Source organism: Panicum virgatum, chromosome 9K (genome assembly GCF_016808335.1).
Source record: "Panicum virgatum strain AP13 chromosome 9K, P.virgatum_v5, whole genome shotgun sequence".
Taxonomy (NCBI): Eukaryota; Viridiplantae; Streptophyta; class Magnoliopsida; order Poales; family Poaceae; genus Panicum; species Panicum virgatum.
In genome coordinates this window covers 69,952,770-69,978,181 of record NC_053144.1, presented here as the reverse complement: position 1 = coordinate 69,978,181, position 25,412 = coordinate 69,952,770, and the positions used below count along the sequence as shown (strand labels likewise).

Genomic DNA, 25,412 nt, shown 5'->3' with positions numbered 1-25,412 from the left:
CTTTGGTTACAAATACTTGATTTTTAGCTTTATCCAGCCAAACTTCTGAAATTTTGAGTATGCGACCACCAATAACTTACAGAATATTTACTTTTAAAGCATAACACCATGTAAATAGATTAGCCTTAAAAACACACTTGCATAACTAGTAGATGTAGCGAAACATCTTACAGTTTATTTCAAAGTATTTTTTTATAAATATAGTCCAGCTGAAAAGAGTGGTCAAAGTAACATATAGAATGTGATAAGTATAATAATTCAAAGTATTTTTTTTTGTTTCCAGAGGAGTATATTTCTTAGAATTCCAATCTAATTTTTGGCATCATTAATGATGTCGGGCTACATGAATTTGATGGACTATGGATAAAAGCCCCCACCGACCACTATAGGTTTACCTCTGCTCCCGGCGGCGCACCTCTCCTGCAGGCGCATGGCCGGCCGCCTGCCCTAGCTGCAGGCGCCGCTGGTCGTCCCTGCAGCGCCGCCACCCTCCTCTGCCTCCCCTGCAGCGCCGCCGCCCTCCCCTAGCTGCAGGCGGCGCCGCCCTCCCCTCCTTCTCTCCTCCCTCCCCTGCTTCGAGCCCGGCGTAGCCCGCAGCAGGTCTCAGCACACGAGAGGTGCAGGGGAAATCACGCAGCGGAAATGCGTGGCCGGGTGGGTTCGAACCCGGGACCTCGGCTCTGGTACCATGTTAGCGCGCCCCACCTAGCCAACCCGACCATAAAACCCAGGTGTTATAGTGGGAGGGGTGGGGGCTTTTATCCATAGTCCATCATTCCCCCTACGCCGGGCTCGCACGCCGTAGGGGGAATGTTGGACCAAGGATAAAGGCCACCACCCCTCCCACTATAACACCTGGGTTTTATGGTCGGGTTGGCTAGGTGGGGCGCGCTAACATGGTACCAGAGCCGAGGTCCCGGGTTCGAACCCACCCGGCCACGCATTTCCGCTGCGCGATTTCCCCTGCGCCTCTCGTGTGCTGAGACCTGCTGCGGGCTACGCCAGGCACTAGAACCTGCTGCGGGCTACGCCGGGCTCGCACGCCGTAGGGGGAATGATGGACTATGGATAAAAGCCCCCACCCCTCCCACTATAACACCTGGGTTTTATGGTCGGGTTGGCTAGGTGGGGCGCGCTAACAGAATTAATAGTTTTCCTAGCAAGGCAGTGATAAGGAATGTTTTCACAAATTGTCTTGTTGATTCGCAAATCACAATTACACTTTCTAAAATTTAGCCAAAGAGTGATAAAGAATTTATTCTGAATGCATGGAATGCAGGCTTTTGTCCAATTTATCACAATGCAGTTCCAACTATGCTCTGTATTTTTCACTTTCTCACTTGGAACGAGGACTCACTACTTTGGCCGTGCATTATTACATGGAGGTGCAAAGGTAGGCTTCTTGTAACAAAAGGTGGCACTCATTAGTTTCTGTGTTTCTCGATGCTGATTTGATTTCTTTTTTAATTTATTACCAGTATAGAGCAACTGGCAGGGGTTTTGTGGTACGTCACATCAAGTTTGCTGAGAACTATCGCCTTTATTCACGAAGCCACTTTGTGAAAGGGTTTGTTATCATATGAACTTACCTTTGAAATTACTTTGTGCAAATTTGGCAGTACAAGATCATTTGTGTTGATTGTTCTTTGTTTTTGTAGGATGGAGGTTGCGCTTTTATTGGTGATCTTTCTAGCATATGGTTTCAATGATGGTGGAGCAGTTGGCTATATTTTACTCTCTATAAGCAGTTGGTTTATGGTGCTGTCTTGGCTTTTTGCTCCCTACTTATTTAACCCATCTGGTTTCGAATGGCAGAAGTAAGCAACTAAGCATTTTCTGTATCGATGTATTGTTATGTTTACTTCAAATTGTCAGTATGAAGATTACAAACCATTCACCCTCCTCTCAGGGTCGTTGAGGATTTCAGAGACTGGACAAATTGGCTGTTTTATCGAGGTGGTATTGGTGTCAAAGGAGAAGAAAGCTGGGAAGCTTGGTGGGAAGAAGAACTGGTAATTGAATTTTCCCTGTATTCACTTTAGCATTCAAGCTCAGTAGATCTGTTGTCATATCTGTATCCATCGTCATTCTGTTAATTCCTGAATTCATTTTGGTGAGTAGAACATTATGTACATGACAGGCCTGAAGGTAAAAATTAACTCTATAGCTATACACTGTTGCACTTGATAACATTGAAATTTACTCCATTGGTTTCCATTCTCCATCAGTAACATCGCTGAAAAAAGAACAATAATCCATTAAGAACTATTCTATTAAAATGTATGTAGTATGTAAAAGTTTCAAACATTTACCAGTGGAATATAGTAGATTTCTTTTTGCTGAAGCCAATGTATCTAAAACTATTCGATCAAAACACTTTTCAGCAACATATTTACACCATCCGAGGGAGGATACTGGAAACTATACTAAGCCTAAGGTTTTTCATCTTCCAATATGGAGTTGTTTACCACATGGATGCAAGCGATGACAGTACAGCGTTATTGGTATGTTAATGTTTCTGCTCCTATTTGCTTGGTGACATTAAATTGTGACGCGATTGAATGCATGGTTTCATGTATACAAAAATTATAACTTGATTTGACCATTTGACCTGGTCTAGGTTTTGTCCGCAAGGCCCATGACTACCATATCGTATATGGACCTAATTGTTAGTCATTAGATACATCCTTGGAGATGATTTTCACTTCTCTTCATATTGCTTAAAAAAGTATGTTTATTCAAATATGCTATTGATATATTTGACTTGTAACTATGGGTGAAAGTAAATAAACTATTTCTAATGCAGGGAGAATAGGTGGTCAGGCTAGTTTTTCTCGTACGAATTGGAATCTGACTTCTTGAAAGTGATTCAAATTCGAACTTTCAGTTTGAACCTAGAAAAGAACTGCTTTCGTGCATGTCATTTCAATTTTTCACTTCCTGCAAACCTTGATTGGGGGCATAGGGCTACCACTCGCAGGCAGTCTAGCATATGAGGCCTTGAGTAATTATTAAGAGTGCTGAGAGAACTAGTTACATGAAGGGTCAGAGCATGCCACTTCATGATCTCAAATTCTTGTGTTGTAGAGTTCGACCATTTAATAGGTGTGGCATTGCATGTAAAAAAAAGGCGATGTTTGAATTTGGCGGCTCATCCATCAAACCTATTGGAAAAAACCAGACCTATGATAAGCAACTGATGGAAAGGCCATAAGGGAGAGTTTTTTTTCCCCTTCTAATAGCATTTCTCCCTTTTGTTGGTTAGAGTATGGTAACACTGAAAAAATATAGTTCTCTGAATGTTTTGTGACCAAATGCCTCCAGCGACATATTTGGTGGCTTAGATGATCAGAATAATAGTTGTCAATTAATTGGCACTGCAGGTGTATTGGATTTCTTGGGCTGTGCTTGGTGGCCTTCTTGTCCTCCTCTTGGTATGCCCTATGTGGAATTTCTTATTTGTCGGTAACTAAATTATACTTGGCTTCTCTTGATAAGGTTGTTTATTATGTTATATTGTATCATTGTGCAGGTCTTTGGTTTAAACCCCAAGGCCATGGTACATTTTCAATTGTTCCTGCGTCTGGTCAAGAGCATAGCACTGTTGATGGTTTTGGCTGGTTTGATTGTGGCTGTTGTGTTTACGAACCTTAGTGTAACAGATGTATTTGCTTCCATTCTAGCATTTGTGCCAACTGGGTGGGGAATTCTTTCGGTGAGTTTTCTGTTGCCAACTTCTATATCCATGAAAGCCCGTGTGTTCAGTTTGTTTTTTGTTTATAGGTTCACTGCAAAAACTTGGCATTCAAAGTTTTCCCTGAAACTCTGAATTATTGCATAACACATGCTAGAGTGTACACTATAAACCTATATCCAAAAGTTCTTTTTTTTTTTGGTATGCAGCATTCATTTGCTGTTCACTCCATTTGCTTTCCTCTCGACCAGTCAACTCTTTGCATTCAGATTGATCTGTTTGCACAGTACTCCCTCCGTCCCAATTATTAGTCGTTTTGGCTTTTCTAGATTCATAGGCTTTGCTATGCATCTGCATATATATTATGTCTAGGCGCATAGAAAAGCCTATGAATTTAGAGAAGTCAAAGCAACTAATAATTTGCGATGGAGTACACTATACACCTATCATTCACATTCTTTTTGTTTTTTACAGATTGCCATGGCATGGAAACCGATTGTGAAGAAATTAGGTTTGTGGAAGACAATGCGCTCCCTAGCTCGCCTCTACGATGCTGGAATGGGGATGATCATTTTTGTTCCTATAGCGATCTGCTCGTGGTTTCCATTCATATCTACTTTCCAGACGCGGCTTTTGTTCAACCAGGCCTTCAGCAGAGGTTTGGAGATTTCACTTATCCTTGCTGGCAACAATCCAAATGCAGGGATGTGATTGTGGCAGCTTTATTAGTTTAATTGATCCTGGATTCTCATTAGCAGTAGCGGTGTATATATCTCCGTGTTGACCTCTTTTGTGGGTGTATATCTCAACGGTTTAGGGGTAGTTGTGACATTCCTTAATTTTGGCATATTGATATGTGGGCTGATTGCGTATCCAGCTAATGTGATGTGCAAGCATCCATGGAGGTTAGCTCTGCACTGCTGTGTATTATGGGATTGTAAAGTGGGTGAAATAGCTAATGTGATGTGACATGTGATGAAATAGCGCGGCGTTCCACAGATCGAGCCCTCTGTACTGATGTCTATTATAGGATTGTAAGTGGGTGCACCAGATGGAAATTAAGAAACTTAAGGGTGGTGATTTTCTTCAGTTGATTGAAAATATTCCCTCCGTCGTAGAAGGAATGCAACTCTCGCTTCTTGAGGGGTCAAACCATTTTAATTTTGATCAAATTTATATAAAATATTATTAACATTTATATTAGAAAATAACTATCAATAGATTAATTATGTAATTTTTTTCATACTAAATTTATTTGAAAATATAAATATTAGTAATATTTATATAAACTTTTCTGGGAGCGAGAGGTGCATTCTTTTAGGACGGAGGAAGTAGGTCTAATTTCACCAACTGCCAGATTCCAATCGAATGGTCCAGACTCCAGAAGCGGTCCACAGTTCATTTCGTTGGCACGTTTCTTCTCGCCTTCGTATGGTTCGTTCCCACGGTGACATCCTTTCCCTCTCGCGTCAGAGTCAGCCCTAGTAGCCATGTTTACATGTATTGAACTTGAGCCTTGTTTAGTTATAAAAAACAAAATTTCAAATCAATCACATCGAATGAGAATTGTACATACATTAAATCGAACGAGAATTTTACATGCATTGAGTATTAAATTTAGACACAATAAAAAATTAATTATATAGTTTGTTTGTAAATTATGAGACGAATCTAAGGAGTTTAATTAGATCATAATTAGGCTACAGTAATTGCTACAGTTGCCATGTGCTACCGATGAATTACTTAGTCTTAATAAATTTATCTCGTAGTTTATAGACAAATTTTGAAATTAATTTTGTAGTTAGTTTATGTTTAATATTTTAAATGTGAAAAAAATTCATTTCAAAAATTTTACGGAGCCAACTAAACAAAGCCTTGGTAGAAACTAGTATCGCTCTCCTCTCTTGGCCTCCTATCACGTCACTGGCAGCAGTCCCATCGTTGGAGAGTCAGCTGCTAGCCACTCCCGTGCTAAAACTGTTATGAAAAAATAGATTAGTAATCAATTTTTGTAATAGTTAATTAGATTAATTAAATGATTACATTTTACAAAAGGACATCATGAAAGGGCCAACTAACAAAAGGGCCAACTCAGAAAGGCCCAATTTCAAAAGACACAATGCCCTTTGGATTTGTATAAATATATAATCAATTCTATCAATGAGAATCCAATCATTTCGTTCACTTTCATTTCTAACAAGTTATCATGCACTTTGTCTGTCTGCCGAGCAAAAGATCGGATAGAGGCCCCCGACGAGTAAGATGAACGCACTCTTACCTGGACCCTCGAGGCCTGTCGCAGCGACTTCAAGCCCGCCCGACACCAACGCCACCGGAGGAGTCTACTCGCCAGTGGCGACCCCTCAACACGAGGCAATTGGCGCACTGAGCCGGCGGCGGTGCAGCGGCAGCACCTCGTGTCATGATCTCATGGAGCGGCCATTTGCTGCCCTCCGCTCCTCCCGGCTCCTCCCCTGTTATTCGGTTGTTGCTGTCATCTATCGGTCATCTGCAGGCCTGCCCCGGCCTCTACGGCTCTACCATTACCGACCAGGCGTCCACCACCATCTGTGACTAGCTTACCTTGTAACTCTTACCTATTGTTGTTTAACTTCTTGTTGCCGGCAGTAGTTCTACAACATAGTAGTAATTTTTAGGCCAGTCTCAATGGGAGTTTCATGGAGAATTTTATGGCATTAAATACCATCATTTTTATTGACATGGCAAGGAGAGAGAAGGCTAGAGTTTCATGGGATGTGACGAGAGTTTGATCACCATGAAACTCATCTGGCACAGTTATCCAGTTCTCAATCTATATATCTGTGCCTATGAAACCCCACTGACACTGGCCTTACCTATCCCCAATGATTGTTGACCGGCAGAAAGAGTGCATTTATTGCTTCTTACCCGCTTTTACAATACATTGCGGACGCCTATATACAATATCCGCATGGCCATGCCGATAAATCTTTTTTTTTTTGAAAGCTCGAAAAAATCAAACCATACCTTCAAAAATAATCAAACCATAACTGTCACACAATATGCCACAAAATGACATATTGTATACATCAAACTAAACCCTGCGGCAAGCGATTATAAAAAGATTGTACACTTCTGTCTCAAATGATTAAAAAATACTGCTACTAGGCAATGGATTCTGTGGAGCGCAGGTAAAGTTAGCAAGATTCATAGGGTTGCAGCTATCTTAACTCTTATTTGGGAATTAAAACTGTAATTTCGAGTGACAAAAAAAAACAACTCATGTTGTAAGCAATTATTTAGATTTCTTTTCTAATATGTTATAGAGTTGCCTTACAGCTTAAATGTACTGAAAATGACAATCACAACCACACATATTGAACTAAATTAAACATTGTAAAATCATCATATGCCCGTCACAATAAAATCTGAAAATAACTATTGCAACATCAATAATGAACTAAAATATCCACTGTAAACTTAATTTCTTCATGTAAGATCATCATATGCCTATCGCAATAAAAATCATATAAGAAACCCACCGCGACATCCGTCATTGTGGTAGGAGTGCCCTGACGTAAGCATTTTTTTTTGGCACTATTAGTGTTTGGAAGTTCGACAATAATTTTTTCATCGAATGATCCATTGCAATATTAATAAATAACAGTTGCAACATCACACACACAAATGACTCTGGCATCCATCTCGTGGATGGAAAATTCACACTGCAACATTGATATCATATTTCATGCAACATCCTCTACGCAATATAAAAATAATAATTACAATATTGGTACTTGACTCTTGCAACATGATCCATCATCGATGTCCTAATTATAGCATTATCGTTTTTTTGGTTGGACGCCCAGACATCACCCATCCACTGTCGTCACTGCACCCCGTTCAGTGTTTCCCGGGCCAGCAGAAGCAGAGGGAGACACTCGCCGCCGCCAGGCCGCCTCGACTGGTGCCGCTCAACGCCCCGTCTGATGCTCCTCCGCCCCCGCCTCGTCCGCGCTCCCCTCTGCCACGCCTCTGCCCGCGCGGCCTTCTCCGCTAGGCCCCTCGTTCCCCGCGGCAACGACGTCGCCGCTTCAGATGCAATCGTTCGCCTCGTCGCCGCAGGCGGCGGCAGCCTGGAGGCCGACCTCGATCGCCTCTTCCCCGCCCTCTCCCACGGCCTCGTCACCAGCACTCTCCGCGCGCTCACGGACCGTGGCGTGCCCGCGGAGCGCTTCTTCTCGTGGGCGTCCCTCCGCAGGGGCTTCTCCCCCAGCGCCCACGCACACAACCTGCTTGTCGACAATGCCGGGAAGCTGGCCGACTACCGGGCGATGTCGCGCGCCCTCGCGCTCATGTCGCAGCGGAGGCTTTCGCTGACCGATCGGGCGTTTGCTTTCTTGGCGCCGTCGGGGTCTTCACGGAGCAGCAGCGCCGAGGATGCAGCGGGAGCGGTACTGCGGGTTTTGGACGATGTCGGCGGGCCCTGCCGCGCGTCTGGCGTGTTCTCGCTTGTGAAGGCTCTGGCTTCCACCGGCGAGTTCGACGCTGCGGTGTCCGTGATTGAGGAGACGCAGAGGATGGCGCGCTACTACAACATCCTCGTCGCGGCTAAGTGTAAGGCCGGCGACTTTGTTGGTGCCCGCGAGGTGTTCGACGAAATGAGAACGTCGGGGTGCGACCCGGACGCCAACACCTGGAACTACCTCCTCGGCTGCCTGCTCAAGAACGGGAGGACCGCAGAAGCGTGCGGCCTCGTGGAGATCATGGAGAGGTCTAAACTTGGTGAAGTCCCAAACTCGCTCACATACGAGATTCTCACGTACCACGCCTGCAAAGCAGGAAAGATGGATTCAGCAATGCGGATTCTTGATCAGATGTTCTTGGCAAATCTGACACCCAGGATCACCATACACTCTGCATTCATCAAGGGCTATTTCTACAGTGCAAGAATAGAAGATGCCCACAGATATGTCAATAACATGAGCACCAGGGACAGTCATTCTACGAATCGGAACTACAGTCTGCTTGCAAAGCTGCTTCGGAAGTCAGGGAGGACCGTTGATGCAGGCAGAGTTCTATATGAGCTAATGGAGAAGGGCCTCAGGCCTGACCATTCTGCATATGTTAAAGTGGCCAAAGATCTGCACAAGATGGGCAGGGGCGATCTGGCTTCTGAATTGAAGTCGATGTTCGAAAGGTTCAGTTTGCAGGCAGATATTGGGTGATGATGTGTTAACATCGGCTATTAAGTTGAGTGAAACTTGCCTGTACATAGAAGATTGATATCCTGGACACCTGCCACCAGGATATATGCACCTCAAATGAACCATGAACACATGCTCAATATATTTGAGTGATCTCCTACCCTAATTTTCAAAAAAAAAAGTGATCAATTTATTATTTTTATTTTAGGTAAGCAACCGAGTGTGAATCAATTGATATCCTATATGGCTCTCTCCACTATTTTCTATATAACTGATTTTGGTTTTCATGATCAGGTTCATGGAGCAAAAAATAATCAAACCATAACTGTTACAGCTATCTTAACTCTTATTTGGGAATTAAAACTGTAATTTCGAGTGACAAAAAAAACAACTCATGTTGCAATTATTTAGATTTCTTTTCTAATATGTTATAGAGTTGCCTCACAGCTTAAATGTACTGAAAATGACAATCACAACCACACATATTGAACTAAATTAAACATTGTAAAATCATCATATGCCCGTCACAATAAAATCTGAAAATAACTATTGCAACATCAATAATGAACTAAAATATCCACTGTAAACTTAAATTCTTCATGTAAGATCATCATATGCCTATCGCAATAAAAATCATATAAGAAACCCACCGCGACATCCGTCATTGTGGTAGGAGTGCCCTGACGTAAGCATTTTTTTTGGCACTATTAGTGTTTGGAAGTTCGACAAGAATTTTTTCATCGAATGGTCCATCGCAATATTAATAAATAACAGTTGCAACATCACACACACAAATGACTCTGGCATCCATCTCGTGGATGGAAAATTCACACTGCAACATTGATATCATATTTCATGCAACATCCACTACGCAATATAAAAATAATAATTACAATATTGGTACTTGACTCTTGCAACATGATCCATTATCGATGTCCTAATTATAGCATTATCGTTTTTTTGGTTGGACGCCCAGACATTACCCATCCACTGTCGTCACTGCACCCCGTTCAGTGTTTCCCGGGCCAGCAGAAGCAGAGGGAGACACTCGCCGCCGCCAGGCCGCCTCGACTGGTGCCGCTCAGCGCCCCGTCTGATGCTCCTCCGCCCCCGCCTCGTCCGCGCTCCCCTCTGCCACGCCTCTGCCCGCGCGGCCTTCTCCGCTAGGCCCCTCGTTCCCCGCGGCAACGACGCCACCGCTTCAGATGCAATCGTTCGCCTCGTCGCCGCAGGCGGCGGCAGCCTGGAGGCCGACCTCGATCGCCTCTTCCCCGCCCTCTCCCACGGCCTCGTCACCAGCACTCTCCGCGCGCTCACGGACCGTGGCGTGCCCGCGGAGCGCTTCTTCTCGTGGGCGTCCCTCCGCAGGGGCTTCTCCCCCAGCGCCCACGCACACAACCTGCTTGTCGACAATGCCGGGAAGCTGGCCGACTACCGGGCGATGTCGCGCGCCCTCGCGCTCATGTCGCAGCGGAGGCTTTCGCTGACCGATCGGGCGTTTGCTTTCTTGGCGCCGTCGGGGTCTTCACGGAGCAGCAGCGCCGAGGATGCAGCGGGAGCGGTACTGCGGGTTTTGGACGATGTCGGCGGGCCCTGCCGCGCGTCTGGCGTGTTCTCGCTTGTGAAGGCTCTGGCTTCCACCGGCGAGTTCGACGCTGCGGTGTCCGTGATTGAGGAGACGCAGAGGATGGCGCGCTACTACAACATCCTCGTCGCGGCTAAGTGTAAGGCCGGCGACTTTGTTGGTGCCCGCGAGGTGTTCGACGAAATGAGAACGTCGGGGTGCGACCCGGACGCCAACACCTGGAACTACCTCCTCGGCTGCCTGCTCAAGAACGGGAGGACCGCAGAAGCGTGCGGCCTCGTGGAGATCATGGAGAGGTCTAAACTTGGTGAAGTCCCAAACTCGCTCACATACGAGATTCTCACGTACCACGCCTGCAAAGCAGGAAAGATGGATTCAGCAATGCGGATTCTTGATCAGATGTTCTTGGCAAATCTGACACCCAGGATCACCATACACTCTGCATTCATCAAGGGCTATTTCTACAGTGCAAGAATAGAAGATGCCCACAGATATGTCAATAACATGAGCACCAGGGACAGTCATTCTACGAATCGGAACTACAGTCTGCTTGCAAAGCTGCTTCGGAAGTCAGGGAGGACCGTTGATGCAGGCAGAGTTCTATATGAGCTAATGGAGAAGGGCCTCAGGCCTGACCATTCTGCATATGTTAAAGTGGCCAAAGATCTGCACAAGATGGGCAGGGGCGATCTGGCTTCTGAATTGAAGTCGATGTTCGAAAGGTTCAGTTTGCAGGCAGATATTGGGTGATGATGTGTTAACATCGGCTATTAAGTTGAGTGAAACTTGCCTGTACATAGAAGATTGATATCCTGGACACCTGCCACCAGGATATATGCACCTCAAATGAACCATGAACACATGCTCAATATATTTGAGTGATCTCCTACCCTAATTTTCAAAAAAAAAAGTGATCAATTTATTATTTTTATTTTAGGTAAGCAACCGAGTGTGAATCAATTGATATCCTATATGGCTCTCTCCACTATTTTCTATATAACTGATTTTGGTTTTCATGATCAGGTTCATGGAGCAAAATAACTTATATGACTCAGATAGTGATCATACAAACAAGAAACATGTGAGCATGGGCCACTACATCTGTTTCAGTTTTCAGACTTTCAGTGCGCTCGCGCTAGGGATGATGGAACAATCAAAAGAGATGTTTGATCTACGGACAACTGATGGTGTTGCACAGTTGCCGCAGATATTACACTTTGAGTAAAACCCATATTTGCAATATATGCATGTTCTTTGCATTGCATCGAATTCAAATGATTTGCAAGGAGAAAAAAGCATCGTTACACTTGGAGTAATTCTTCTGTTCTATGGCCTTTCTCAAGAAGAAGATATTTTTTTTTCGCGTCGGCAGAAAAGAAAGGTTGTGCACAACAGAAAACCAAAGGCCTGAACTTCAACACAACGATCTCCATTCTTGGGCAGTTCCGCCCACCAACGGAAGCCCACTCCTGGCGAAACAGAGACGCCACGTCACCGATCCGCCATCACTCCCACGAACCAATCAAACACGCACGACGACCTCCCGCGGATCGGCCTCCACCCCCGCCACGTCACCGATCTGCCCTGTCCGCTCCCACGCAAAGCCTCCCGTCCATCGCCGATCCAACGCACGAAACTCCACTCCCCGCGGATCTCAACATCTCCACCCCGCGCCCGAACGCCCCCCCTCCCGCCGCTATATAAATCGGCCCCGCACCCAGGCCGCCTCCCCACCAACGAATCCCCAAATCACCACCGAGCTCTCTCGATTTCAATCTCACCACCACCTCCGGGCTAGGAGCCATGTCGGGCCGCGGCAAGGGAGGCAAGGGGCTGGGCAAGGGCGGCGCGAAGCGGCACCGCAAGGTCCTCCGCGACAACATCCAGGGCATCACCAAGCCGGCGATCCGGAGGCTGGCGCGCAGGGGCGGGGTGAAGCGCATCTCCGGCCTGATCTACGAGGAGACCCGCGGCGTGCTCAAGATCTTCCTCGAGAACGTCATCCGCGACGCCGTCACCTACACGGAGCACGCCCGCCGCAAGACCGTCACCGCCATGGACGTCGTCTACGCGCTCAAGCGCCAGGGCCGCACCCTCTACGGCTTCGGCGGCTGAGATCCGCCTTGGGTCCCAGGCTGGTCGATGGTGCTAGGGTTAGCAACGGTGTGGTGTTTGGCGTTCGTTCCATCTGATGTGATGTCTGGAGGTGTCTCCGACTCCGTGTCTGTTTTGTGCAAAGTAGTAATGTGTCTCTGTGATTGGAAATGGAGTCCGAAGCTTATGAATGAAATCGATCTGTGTTTACTTTTCTAACAGCATCTCTGTTGCATAGGGTTTCTGCTGTGATGCCGTGTTGTGCAGATCTCTGTTGCTCGATGAATGCTTTGTGTTGGTGTTCATTCTGGGGCATTGTTGCTCCTTTGAATTGCTTAAGGCTCGTCCTTCTCGCAAGTCACTCGTGCAGTCCCGCTAGCTCAATTTCAGAAATGGCGAATCTGGCTTGAAATTCGCAATTTCCAGCGCCATTTTTTTTGATCAATTCAGTTCGAAATTCGAAACAGGCGCCTCGGGTCCGGGCACATGGATGGAGGGCGGGAATTGAAAGATTTCGTAAGCCATGCCGGGTCAGCTCGGCGCTTTTCGAAGCTGGGCCGGAAGCCCAACTCCAAAATCTCAGCGCTCAACCCTTCCATTCCGTGTCTTGTTGCTGCCAATGGGGATAGGCGCCGAACCGCACCACATTGGCTTCCTCTCCGCAGCGCAATTCCACGCGCATTGTTCGATCCGCTTGCTTCACGGTGCCCCCACTTCTTCAGACCACCTGGCGCGCAGCCTCCGACAGCAACCTCACGCGTCCTCCGTGATGGCTCCCCACTTCATCCCGCGGCGGAACCAAAACCACCAAAGCTATTATTGCTGATCAGACGCACTCCGACGGTGCAGTGTACAATGGCGCAATGCTTCTCGAGCTGAGCGTGGCTGCCATAATGTCACAGCAAACCTTCGCATACGCACAGGTATGCTTGTTCCACCGATCACCCTTCGTTTCATCCAGTCGATTTAACAGTGCAAGGTTATTATTATTATTATTATTATTGAGGTTATTTTGACTCTGGTATTTTGTTGTTACGACTTACGAGCACATTATAGGCAGCACGATGTTGTTTCGTTTTGGCGAAATGAGAATATGGCATGGTGTTGGTGTGTCGTATCTTGAGTGCGCTCTGACACTTGGATGGGAAATTTAGAGCAAGGGAAGCAAATAGCAAGCCCGATTTTCAATCTGGTTACAGAAACGTTTGCTGAATCACTAGTGCTGTGGTGATGCTTGATTTCGATCTTCTTGGGCTGTTCTACTAAAAGGAGAATATTTATCTTTGTCAGTCTTGTACCTATTGCTGGCCAGAACACATCTGAAATTTAGGACTAAATAGATTCAGTTAAGTAGTTATGCCTATGATAGATCAATGAAACACACGAAATATTCCGAACTACTAACAGGGTTGATGACAGACGTTGCCGTGTAGGTGTCAAAACTCTCATTACTAGTGATGTATTTCCCCATTTGGTCACCATTCACCAAGCTTCATATGCGGAACTCTTAGTTTCAGTTGAGCTTAGGAAGAACCTGTCAGGTTTTGAGATCTTGTCAGATGGACAAGAAGGATTTGTTGTCCTGATCCATTAAGAGTGTGTGGTTGCTTATACTTGTTCTTTATCTACAGTGCTCTCAAGTTCAAAACTTGCAAGATCATGAAAAGTCTTAAACTGGTAATTTTAGTGGCTTAGTTACTCCATCCATAAATGTATAACCGACATGTAAAAGTGGACACCCTCGCTAAAATCATTTTTTTGTATAAGTGAAGTGAAATTCACTCCTTTCTGAAGGCATACATACCCTGTTCAGAGTTAATTGTGAGGATGCTGCAATTGTATATTTCCTTCTTGACATAAGCTCAAGCTTTTATTCCTTTTTCTGGTAATCAAATGTGAGCAGCTGATGCACTTCTAAATTTAACAGGCTCTTGTTATTTCTTGCGTTGTTGTGTTTGGAGGCATTTGTTGCAAAATTGTGTTGAATCAGTAGTGCTGTGGTGATGCTTTATTCGATCTTCTTGGGCTGTTCTACTAAATATGTGCACAGAGAGGAATTTGGTAATCCCTTGGATTTGCTTACCTTTGTTCTCTTTCTGTGCACTATAAGAATTTTAGTAGAATATCCTTGGGACAGTTAAAGCAATGTTCTTTGGTTGAACTTTTTCTAATGCTAGGACAAGGAACTCTTGACCAATATATGTAAAAATATATATCTGCTGCAGGCATACAACAACAACAACAACAACAACAACATAGCCTTTTTTCCCAAGCAAGTTGGGGTAGGCTAGAGATGAAACCCGAAAGAAATAAGTTCAAGGTTCAGGCACATTGATAGCTAGTCTCCAAGCGCTCCTATCCAAAGCTATCTCTTTAGAGATATTCCAATCCTTAAGGTCTCTCTTAACCAACTCATCCCACGTCAGTTTAGGTCTACCTCTACCCCTCTTTACATTATCGACCCGCTCAAGAACCCTATTACGCACCGGCGCCTCAGGAGGCCTTCGTTGGACATGTCCAAACCATCTCAGCCGATGCTGAGTAAGTTTCTCCTCAATTGGTGCCACCCCGACCCTATCCCGAATAACTTCGTTCCGGACTCTATCCCTCCTTGTGTGCCCGCAAAACCACCGCAACATCCGCATCTCTGCTACACTCAGTTGCTGCACATGTCGCCTTTTTGTATGCCAACATTCAGCACCGTATAACATCGCCGGACGAATTGTTGTCCTATAGAATTTGCCTTTTAGCTTTTGTGGCACCCTCTTGTCACAAAGGATGCCAGAAGCTTGCCGCAGGCATCTGCTGCAGGCATCTAATGTAAATTTTTGTAGTACTAAAAAATTAAGTCCTGGTTACTACAAATCAGTACGTCTTAATTATATGTTTTAAATATAATGATTTCTTGTTGGCATTGTTTTTACATGAGGGTCTTAAGCTAGCTATGCATGTTTCTGAGTGAAATGCATTGTGCCATTTCGAAATGAACTTTTCTCACTGGATTATGACTGTCCAATTTCATTGTTACCTTATATTCCACATGTTGCATCCATTGGGGAGCAAATGATTTGAAAGCCGCTGTACTTCAGAATTCTGGCTTAATACTGCAATTTCTTTTGATGTCACATGCCATTCAACTGTGTAGCACAACTGAAAATGACAGCTCCTTTTTATCTCTTATCATCTTCTTTTCCTTTTCATGGAGCTGGATACTACGATTCTGGTATCTTGATGTTGCTTCTGTCAGGAGGAACCGACCATGTAAATAGGCAATGTGTTTACTTCAGAAAAAAAAAATAGGCAATGTGTTCTAACTAGAAGTTGTTATCTGATTGGGTAGTTTAACTTAATACCGTTGTTTCACGGACATTGTCCATCCATTGTAAAATCAATAGAGTTCATTGTTTTGCCTTCAACTGTAGAATAGAATAAGAGAAGGCTAGCACTTAAATATTGTTGTAGCAATACCTGTTGGTAATAATCAGCTAGATAATGGTTGTTGTAGCCCATCAGAAGCTAACAAGATTTCTTGCTTTGTCGATTTGTCATGAGAAAAGTAGGCATGTTAAACATGTGCAAGTTCCATTGTTGTATATTAGAAATCTGCTTGCGGAATCCAATGAATAAAGAGAGAATTCTCTTTTGGTTTGATGTTGACCTCAGTTTCATAATTTGCTTTTTTCCTGATGATGATTGCATTTTGTCATGTTTTTCTCATCGTTGTGTTCTTCTGCTACAAGCTCTGCAGGCATGCGCCTTCCATGAAGTTATTTGCTCGCTCAAGTAATTCTTTCTCTTTAACGAGCATATACTATGAGAATATTGACGGAGCAAGTTTGTCTTTCCCCTTCTGTTTGTTCTACCTTCTAACCGTTGCAGTGGCTAGCTTCCTCAGCTGAAGATGAAATGTATGAACTTAACAGATGGTTGTAACATAATAAGACAAACATAATCATAATGACTTGTGACTATAAAGACACATGCTTACTGGTAGGTGGTGAACATTTATCAGAACTAAAAGTTGACCAAAGTATTTACAGCTGATGTCCTGTGCCCTACACCCTGCACATTACGCTGCTATGGTTGTAACTTGTTCCAAGACACTAGTATGATAAGTACTCCTCTGTTCCAAAATGTAGGTTGTTTTGGTATTTCTAGGTTCATAGATTTTGCTATGCACCTAGACATGTTATATCTAGGTGCGTAGCAAACACTATGAATCTAGAGAAACCAAAACGACCTACATATTGGAATGGAGGGAGTATTATGTACCTACAGACAGTAATAAAGAGTAAAAGAGCCAATACAGAGGTCTGAGTCTGAACTCTGAAGTCAGCAGATAAAAGCTAGTGCTATCTTTTCCTAATGAACCAATTATAGTTGAGCCTTGGCTTCAGCTCAGTAATTCACTTATCCTTAGTTGAGCCAGGACTTTACCACTAGGGGTTAGAAGTGTCATCCAGTTATCCAGTGTTAAGGAGTAATAATGTCTAATATCACTTCTGGTTTGATGACCAGACAATAGATCCATACGTTTGCTGCTACTGTTTAAAGACAGTTTGCTAAGCTTACCTTGAAGCAATGGATTATGATTATATGGAATGCTAATATTTTTGTCTTACTAAATGCTTAACCAATTCTTGCTGCCCTCAGATAGCACCATCATGCAGACATACTGAAATAGTTCTATGGATATGTCATTGTGATCACTTAACTACCCAATCAGAGAGAAGTGTACTATTGAATGATTCGCGTAGTGACTGAACTTGACATAGATAAATTGTTTGCAAGTTGCTGAAACTGCTTTACTTTACAGGGCACATCTGGTCCTCCAGTTCTTAATCGTCATAATCAAGAAAAATGGTACTAGTGGGAACCGGATTTGCAGTTTGGGACTGCTACAGGATAAATTGGAACTTTATGCATTCCCAGTTGAACACCAAGAACTGTCTACATGGGAAGCTGATAAAGTTTGTTCCCTAGTTATATTATCTGTATCGTATTGCTTCACCATTTGGTGCAAGGTATTCAGATCTCTTTCTCTGTTTGGGTACTATCAGATTCCTGTGGAAGCCAAGATACTTGAACAATGGCCTACTTTTGGGCTTTCAAAAGTGGGAGACTAGGGGTGGCCTATCCTTTCGGCTACACACTGTTGTTGTTTCGTTTCTTTTGATTCCTCTTCTCTGATAATCAGAACCGACACTGCATTCAGCTCTGCAACCTTTGTGATTAAATAACTTTCCTGAAATGCTTTTGAGTGGAATATATCTCAGCACATCTTGATTGTAATTATTTTTGTATCCAGGTTGAAGTACTTTGCTTGCCGCTTGCTGAGGCCACCCATCTCTTGATGGATGACAATGTGGGCACTCAAGGTCTGATCCCACACCACCTTCAACGTTCTAAGAATTATTCCTTAGCACAATTAGTATATTGCTTCTCATTCATCTTTTATCAAAACTAGTAGAGTCGAACAATTGTTAGCCTGAACTCTGGAACCTCCAGGAAAGAGATGAAATTTTGCTTAATTGTTTCCGTTGTTCTAAACTTCAATGTTTTCAAAACATAAAAGCAAAGTAATGATTTTGTTCAAAAATAAACAAAAAAGATGACATTTTTTTTGGGTGAGAATATCAGCTGTTTTTTTCTTCCCAAAGTGACTTGAACTCATGCTGATTAGACCTTAATCATTAGTTGATCAGTATGCAATTTTTGTCTCTGGCATCATTGGGAAGATACATGAGCTGATCTGCTGGGTCCAGGTGGGCTAAATTCTCCCTTTCTTGTGCCTGTATTCCTTAAAAAGCACATGTGAAGGTGTGGAGATCTGGGTCTCCTTATGAACCGAGCTGGCTAATCGTACTTTACATTTTATTATTTTCATCATTGCTAGTTAAGACACAGCGCTTTTAAATTTTAAACTGATTGCGTCATGTGCTCTCTTCCTGCTCACTCTAGGCTGTCGGATCGACCGACTTGTTTCACCATATCTGTCACATTGCACACCATATTCTTTCAGCTTTTACAAGAGCCACAAATCATCAGCATGGTTAACAGAAACTTAGCAAATAGATGACATGTGCCTCTCATGATAATACCAAATCCAGTGCCTTGTCATCCAAATCTAGTAGCTTGTATTCATTTATTCTGGTTAATTTTATTTGGTTGTCCTAAGTAATCTGGTTAGATCGAATTGCAATTTACACGACACTTTCTTTCTTTACTGAAAAGAGCTATATTTCACCTACGCACAGCACTATATATGGGTATTCCTGGTTTGTATGTGTACATGATACGCTGGTGGTCGGAGGCAGAGCTTAAGATCGGATGGTTTTATTAGAGATACCCGCTGTGTGCGGTGAGGAGAAGCATAAACTCGAAAAGGGGAAAGGAACCTAAAGCTGGGACGGATGGATTGATAAAAAGGAAAAGTGGCCCACAAGCTATGCATCAGCAGCCGCAAGTTGGGGGCCTCGAAAGCTCCCGGGACCCAGCCCTTGCACTTGCCATGTAGGCCTAGCAGGGGAACGTGTCGAAAGTCTGGGCATCGCAGTACGGTGGATAACTACCTTTTCCTTTACGTTAGCTGCTGACTGCTGCATCATTGGCCGGCTCATTGGATACTGAGAATGAACGGGCTTCTGGAGGTGAAACTGGATCATCGACCAATGAAATCGGCTATCTGCTGGAGAACACAACCCAACCGTACCTGTCTTATTCAGCTCACATGTTCTGATTTGGACCTGTTTTCCTTTCTGCTCTTTTGAAGAAAATGGCTCTTAACTCTTATTAGTCTTAGGTTCCTGCCGACTTCATAAAGGGCGGTGGTTTAATTTGTGGGTAATGGTATTTTATCCCCAAATTCAGTAAATAAAATGGGATCATTCTGGGTCAGATGTGAATGAAGTCTTGCGGGTATTAGTGGGTCCTTCGGCAGTAATTGTTGCCCGCTAGCTCCAACAGAAGCCTTTTCAGTCCTTCCAGTGTGAACTCTGAGCACAATCTTTTCTAGGATCCTGGGTTCCTGGCGGCGCTGGTTCCAGTGTTAGAAATCGTTGAGTTAGCAAACACAATCACAGTGTGCATGTCAAACTCATACCCGGTAGGCCGGTATGCAATACATTGCAAACTGATCGAGCTCAACTATACAGTCGTTTAATAAACCTTTCGCCTCATGGTACTTTTTCTACACCTGAGCACCTACAGTTGCCATATCTTTGTGTTGGCAACAGGTGAAATTTTAGTGGCGATGAGCAACCTCCTTGAACTAGTTTTCTGGAAAGTAGATTTCACTGGTGGACTAGCTATTTCTACTCAGCAGCAGGACTGGTTTCCAGAAAAGTAGATTTCACTGGTGAACCAGCTAATCCATTCAATGCCTTTTATGAACGATCGATTCAGCTGTCGTAGCTTGACTTGCAAGTATCATTCTTTCATCATGCAGATACATTCTTTGACATAATACGAAATATATACTCGTGTTCTGCTAGCATTACTAAGTTCTACTAGAACCAAAAACAATGCTGCTTCTCTCTTGACATTGTTTTGGCAGGTGAGCTGAACTTACTGTCGGCCTGCATGCAGCCGTCGCCAGGATCAGTAACAGCACAGTATCCATTGGTAATTCGATCGGCAGGCGAGATCAGAAGCAGAACAGGTAAACTTTAGCCAGCAGTTGCCACTCAGTTGAGACAGTTAATCGTTCCTGGCAAAGTATTGGCATGTATTAGCTGCTAATCATGCTGGCACAAGGATCGAGGCAGGCAGGGGTCCCCCGGCAAATCTTCATGGGGCCGCGTGTGTGAACGTGACTGACGTAAACCGTCAAAGGGAAGTCGCGGGAAAAAAAATGTGGGAATCGAGTACCAACCTTGGGCCCCTCACCCTTTCCAACGGGAGCTGACTAGGCATCGCTCTGGTGGCCCACAAAGCAGCCAATAGCAACCCTACACAGTCCTGCAGCTACAACAGCTCGCTTTGGCTGCCAAAGACAAGAAGAGAAGATTGGGATAGATATTTCTATTCATCACCGATATAAAGCCAACTGACACAGGACACAACAGAAAAGCAAAAGCCAAAGTTAGAGAGAGAGAGAGAGAGAGAGAGAGAGAGAGAGAGAGAGAGAGAGGTACGTATATAGCTTCATGTGAAAGATGACAAGAATCCCAGCATAAAATAATCTCTCAACTTTGCTATAAAGCCACAGTCCCTCCTCTCCCCGTTTCCCTCCCTCCCTCCTTCCTCGTGCATCTGCCATTAGCCAAGGTCTCCTCTTTCTCCTCCGATCCTCTCTACCGCACCTCTTAGTTTCATCTGCGAAGATAATATAATCTTGGTTAATTTTCTGCAACTTACGTCTTTCTGCTATTTCATGTTTCAGGTTTTGTACATTAATGGTAGCTGATCATTCATTCATATAGAGCTAGTTGAGCAGGCTTGGTGTGGCTGCTGTCCACATTTTTGCTTCGGACAGCCTTGCTGCCAGCGGCCTGCCAAGCTCTAATAAGTTTCTGTGAGAGTTTTGAGAGGAAGAGCAGAGGGAGCAATGGCGCCCGTCAGTTTGCCTCCAGGTTTCAGGTTCCATCCCACTGATGAGGAACTCATCATCTACTACCTTAAGAGGAAGATCAACGGGAAACAGATAGAGCTCGAAATCATTCCGGAGGTTGATCTTTACAAGTGTGAGCCCTGGGATTTGCCAGGTATGTGCATATTCATTCTTCAATTGATATTTGTTCAGTATTGACTCTTGATGAACGAATTTAGGACTTATGTAGTTCTCATCATGCATGGTTTAATTGTTTGCTTGCTGTATTGGAAAAATGTAAGCATTATTCCAAAGTAGTTGTTAGCTTTGTTATGGAACACCTTCAATTGTCTGAACTGCACAGATTGTGATTCTATTGCGAATTACTGTATTTGCATGGGATAGGATTTTAACATACTACGCCCTTTTTTTCCCTCCACGGAAAGAACATAAATATATCTCTCCCTGATTGTCCTGGATGCCGTGATGTGCAGACTATAAGTAATCTTATTCAATTCTTATACTATTATGCTCTCCCAAGAAACAGCAATCCTTGCTCTTGAGGAAAGAATAACCTCATGTTCCCTTCTTGGCGAGCACTTCACCGACCTATTCTATACTTGACATGCATCACTCGCTCTTGCAAATTGCAGTCTAATATATACGTTGCCTTTACGAATTCAGTATTTTTTTAGCATTCCAGTTTATATTTGATTGAAGCATATTTGACTCTGTTTATGTCTTTTTTTGGTAAATAAAAAGGTTCCATATTTTCCATACTAGCTTGAGTTAAAACTACATTAACCATACTATGAACTATATTCCTTAGTTTGAAACGTTTTATTTGCACCGAAAGGGGGGAATATAGATAGATCTTGCTCTTTTTGGTTGAAAGAACCATAAGGCATAGCAAAATTTTGCCAAGTGTAAAGGTAATCACGTAGGTATATATCTATGTCCATGCATTGAGCTGCTTGAAAAGAAAAAGAAATCCTTTACCCCAGTAACAACAAAGTTAAAGCTTATATATTTTGGTCCATGTCACAATCACACATAGATTTGAAGAAAAGATATATTCTCTTTATCCACTTGTTGGCTTTCAAGCTTGTCATTCACGTACTAAAAATTACCCCTAGTAGCATTGTATGAAATGAGTGCAGTAAAACATTGAATGAAAAGAGAAAATAAAGATGATTCTTTTATCTTCTTTGAGTGGCAAAATAAAGCAAGAAATTAGGAAAGGGACTTGATATATGGACATAAGTCAAGAAGATAGGGAAAAAAGTGCACAGCCTCCTAGAAATAAATAAAGTGATCTTGGTCTGTTTTCAACTATGGTATAGTCGTCTATCATGGTTAATCTTTGAGTTCTACAGTTTGTTCTAATGATGATTATCACATACGTATACAGATAAAATGGTAGCATTATTCATGCTGTGTGTTTTTATGTCTGACATCATTATTTTTAACTATATGTTCAGAAAAGTCCTTCCTTCCAAGCAAAGACCTTGAATGGTACTTCTTCAGCCCTCGAGACCGCAAGTACCCAAACGGGTCAAGGACAAACCGTGCAACAAAATCTGGATACTGGAAGGCAACTGGGAAGGACAGAAAAGTGAACTCGCATAGGCGTCCAGTTGGAATGAAGAAGACCTTGGTGTACTATCGTGGCCGAGCTCCACATGGTTCTCGCACTGGCTGGGTCATGCACGAGTACCGCCTCGACGAGAGGGAGTGCGAGACTGATACTGGCTTACAGGTGCTACATTACTACCTATGCATAAATCAATTTTAAGCTAAGTACTGCAATTTGGGGAAGCACACGAAGTGCTAGCTCGTATATGAGAGGTTCTCTATGTGTTTTCGACCCCTTATTTTCCTGAAACCCTAGACCTATCTAGTACGAAACACCACACTACTGAACGACTGATATAGCTTATTAGCTAGGCTTCTCTGACATTTATATGTGGCATTTGCATTTCTGTTCATAGGATGCATACGCATTATGCCGAGTGTTCAAGAAGACAGCGCCCGGGCCAAAGATCATAGAGCATTATGGCGCCGTGCACCACCCCATTGAGCAACCTCAGTGGATGGCAAGCAGTGTCGACCGCTCCCCCACTCTGGACTTGTCCAGTGATGTTAGAGGCGACGACTTCGAGAGCAGCAGTTTCTCATTTCCGACAGAGGCGCCAATGGAGTCCATGCATGGTGGGTTCGGGATGCAGATGAGCACCGGTCTCGAGGATGGCAAATGGATGCAGTTCCTGAGTGAAGACGCCTTTAACGCCACCAATCCGTTCTTCATGAATCCAGCTTCGTCCAGCTTCTCATGCCTCCCATCCAAGGTATGTAAAGTGGCAAATAAAACTGCTAGTATTTCAGCGCCCGAAGTAACATGGGAAAAGAAGGCTTAATTTAGCGCTAACTACTGGTGCATATCATCATATATATGACGCGTGCAGGTCGATGTCGCGCTGGAGTGTGCAAGGCTGCAGCACAGACTCTCCTTGCCTCCCCTGGAGGTGGAGGACTTTCCACAGGACGTCAGCCTCGACACAAAGACAAGCATACTCCGCAGCAACCCCAACGAGGTTGACATCCTTCAAGAGTTCCTCTCCGTCTCGTCGGCCTCGCAGGAGCTAATCAACGGCACCAGCAGCAGCTACCCTGCAGAAATAATGTGGCCAGCATCAGGTGCCGCCGGCACAAGCAGCACCGGCACCCACTACATCAACGAGCTATCCTCCCTCATTGAGCTCGGGGTGAAGGCCAAAGAAGAGGTGGACAATTTCTACCATATGGGTTGCATCGGTACGTCCTCAGGATTCGCCTCCAAGTCAGTCCATGTCGACGAACCGGTTCGGTTGGTTGAGATTGCTGACATGGAGGAGGAGCTCAAGGAAGAGAAGAAGAAGCAAGTGGAGAACCTTAGAGGAGTGAGGCTGCACAACAATGACCTAGGAGAGGTAATTACTTATGTCATGCTTGTACACATAACCCATCACCTTCGATTCCTACTTTTAGTTATATGAGACTAATATATATTTACATGAACATTTCAATTGTTCTGATCAAGCAGATTGTTGTAGAAGGAGATGAAATAAGCAATAATCCAACAGAGGGCATCACACAATACCCTATATCAGACACTGCTGACAATTCAGGTATATAATTTTTTTCCGGTGCAATGCGCTCCGCTTGAAACTAAATGATCTAATTAACTCTTATTGGCTAGGGCACTTGACCTTCATGCATGTACTAACTGAGAGCTAGATTGCAGGAGAAGCCGGTCACCTGACCGATCCCACTGACGCAGGAGGCCTAGACACTGCCCCCATCTTCTCGCAATCTCAACCTGACGACTTTGCTATTGGCTTCGATGACGTCAACCCTAACACATCCTTCGACCTATACGAGAAGGTTGATGTCAAGCACGGGCTCTTCATCTCGAGGGTCGGCGCGGCCAAGACATTCTTCCACCGTGTTGAGCCGTCGAAGAAGGTCAGCTTCCACCTGAATCCTCTAGCAAGCGACGTCAGCAAGGCGATCGAGAAGGTCCATTTCCCCATTAGTATTACGACAAAAGTTAGTGGCAGGGTTTCCATTTTTAGCAAGTTCAAGGCGCTCATCAGGGACAAGTTCCTGGTGACGAAGCCGTCATCTTATTACCAAAGGTCCTTAGGCAACAAAGAAACAGCAACAGTGAGTGAGCTGCTGCAGATTGTGTCGCTCCTCTTAACACCAAAGGAAGTAACAGGCCCTACGACTACCGAGCAAGAGTTGGTCAAGAAGAAGGCAGAGAAGGTGATGAAGCCGGAATTCGGTTGTGAAGGAAGTGATGCGTGGCTTGTTCCACTCTCCAAGAGGAGCAAAGGCATTTCCAGCATATTTTTTTAGTGGGAAATGGGCATTTCTGACATCCGCATTGGCCATCCGCACTCCAGGGTGCAACCGCTGAGTGGTCTTTCTGATCATAACTCTCATGTAAAAAAGATACGGCCTTTCTATTATGCTAGACACGACTCGGTATCAGGTGCCTGGTACGGTGCATGGAGGTTCATAATAATCTTCGTGCGTTCATTAATTAACTGGTGTATTACTGGAGAATGTAACCATTATTTGTTCGTCCTTACGTGTATTGACATGTCTTAAGTCTAACCATGTTGTAATCAAAACATTTGTTTATCAATTGTAAGTGCACATACACACACATATATATACAACACGATATTTAGTGTAATTCTTCATGGTCAGTGCTTGTTACATAATCCTTTTTATTTCTAATGCCATCTTTTAAAGTCAAATCAATTTCACTAGGTA

At 44.1% G+C, this 25,412-nt stretch overlaps 5 protein-coding genes across 8 annotated transcripts in view; all 5 read left to right on the top strand.

The window, feature by feature from the left end:
• The window catches only part of LOC120647535 (callose synthase 9-like), a 44,907-nt gene extending 40,137 nt beyond the window's left edge, over positions 1 to 4,770 (top strand). For 2 of the 3 annotated variants that reach the window (XM_039924357.1, XM_039924358.1), the window contains 8 exons: positions 1,280 to 1,393; positions 1,479 to 1,567; positions 1,659 to 1,817; positions 1,910 to 2,012; positions 2,385 to 2,504; positions 3,384 to 3,434; positions 3,533 to 3,715; positions 4,169 to 4,692. In XM_039924357.1, coding sequence (XP_039780291.1) covers positions 1,280 to 1,393; positions 1,479 to 1,567; positions 1,659 to 1,817; positions 1,910 to 2,012; positions 2,385 to 2,504; positions 3,384 to 3,434; positions 3,533 to 3,715; positions 4,169 to 4,405 — 1,056 coding nt within the window. In that variant the 3' untranslated portion in view covers positions 4,406 to 4,692. Of the gene's footprint in view, positions 1 to 1,279; positions 1,394 to 1,478; positions 1,568 to 1,658; positions 1,818 to 1,909; positions 2,013 to 2,384; positions 2,505 to 3,383; positions 3,435 to 3,532; positions 3,716 to 4,168 lie in introns of all 3 variants that reach the window. The other variant, XM_039924356.1, reaches the window with a different exon arrangement.
• A 2,768-nt stretch (positions 4,771 to 7,538) lies between these two features.
• On the top strand, positions 7,539 to 11,740 carry LOC120647537 (pentatricopeptide repeat-containing protein At3g04760, chloroplastic-like). The gene is made up of 2 exons (XM_039924361.1): positions 7,539 to 9,088; positions 11,489 to 11,740. Exon 1 carries the CDS (start codon positions 7,663 to 7,665, stop codon positions 8,899 to 8,901), a length of 1,239 nt encoding a protein of 412 aa, XP_039780295.1. The 5' UTR covers positions 7,539 to 7,662; the 3' UTR covers positions 8,902 to 9,088; positions 11,489 to 11,740.
• Positions 9,852 to 11,396, top strand: LOC120647536 (pentatricopeptide repeat-containing protein At3g04760, chloroplastic-like). Its single transcript, XM_039924360.1, has one exon. It carries the CDS (start codon positions 9,977 to 9,979, stop codon positions 11,213 to 11,215), a length of 1,239 nt encoding a protein of 412 aa, XP_039780294.1. The 5' UTR covers positions 9,852 to 9,976; the 3' UTR covers positions 11,216 to 11,396.
• Positions 11,741 to 12,186: 446 nt separating the features above from the next.
• Positions 12,187 to 12,778, top strand: LOC120647538 (histone H4). Its single transcript, XM_039924362.1, has one exon. The coding sequence runs from the start codon at positions 12,269 to 12,271 to the stop codon at positions 12,578 to 12,580; it is 312 nt and encodes a 103-aa protein (XP_039780296.1). The 5' UTR covers positions 12,187 to 12,268; the 3' UTR covers positions 12,581 to 12,778.
• A 260-nt stretch (positions 12,779 to 13,038) lies between these two features.
• On the top strand, positions 13,039 to 25,267 carry LOC120647534 (NAC domain-containing protein 86-like). 2 transcript variants are annotated; one of them, XM_039924354.1, is made up of 10 exons: positions 13,039 to 13,482; positions 17,376 to 17,529; positions 17,620 to 17,937; positions 20,115 to 20,827; positions 20,943 to 21,264; positions 22,571 to 22,848; positions 23,081 to 23,437; positions 23,555 to 24,058; positions 24,172 to 24,256; positions 24,373 to 25,267. In XM_039924354.1, exons 5-10 carry the CDS (start codon positions 21,108 to 21,110, stop codon positions 24,987 to 24,989), a joined length of 1,998 nt encoding a protein of 665 aa, XP_039780288.1. In that variant the 5' UTR covers positions 13,039 to 13,482; positions 17,376 to 17,529; positions 17,620 to 17,937; positions 20,115 to 20,827; positions 20,943 to 21,107; the 3' UTR covers positions 24,990 to 25,267. The 2 variants fall into 2 exon arrangements, with proteins under 2 accessions (XP_039780288.1, XP_039780289.1); XM_039924355.1 differs by having other exon boundaries at positions 24,366 to 24,545.
• The last annotated feature ends 145 nt before the right edge of the window (positions 25,268 to 25,412 follow it).

Coding starts and splice junctions, on each gene's coding strand:
- LOC120647534 (XM_039924354.1), top strand. CDS start 21,108: ATGGCGCCCGTCAGTTTGCCTCCAGGTTTCAGGTTCCATCCCACTGAT. Junction 22,849..23,080: donor AGACTGATACTGGCTTACAG/GTGCTACATTAC, acceptor TTCTGTTCATAG/GATGCATACGCATTATGCCG. Junction 23,438..23,554: donor TCTCATGCCTCCCATCCAAG/GTATGTAAAGTG, acceptor TGACGCGTGCAG/GTCGATGTCGCGCTGGAGTG.
- LOC120647536 (XM_039924360.1), top strand. CDS start 9,977: ATGCTCCTCCGCCCCCGCCTCGTCCGCGCTCCCCTCTGCCACGCCTCT.
- LOC120647538 (XM_039924362.1), top strand. CDS start 12,269: ATGTCGGGCCGCGGCAAGGGAGGCAAGGGGCTGGGCAAGGGCGGCGCG.
- LOC120647537 (XM_039924361.1), top strand. CDS start 7,663: ATGCTCCTCCGCCCCCGCCTCGTCCGCGCTCCCCTCTGCCACGCCTCT.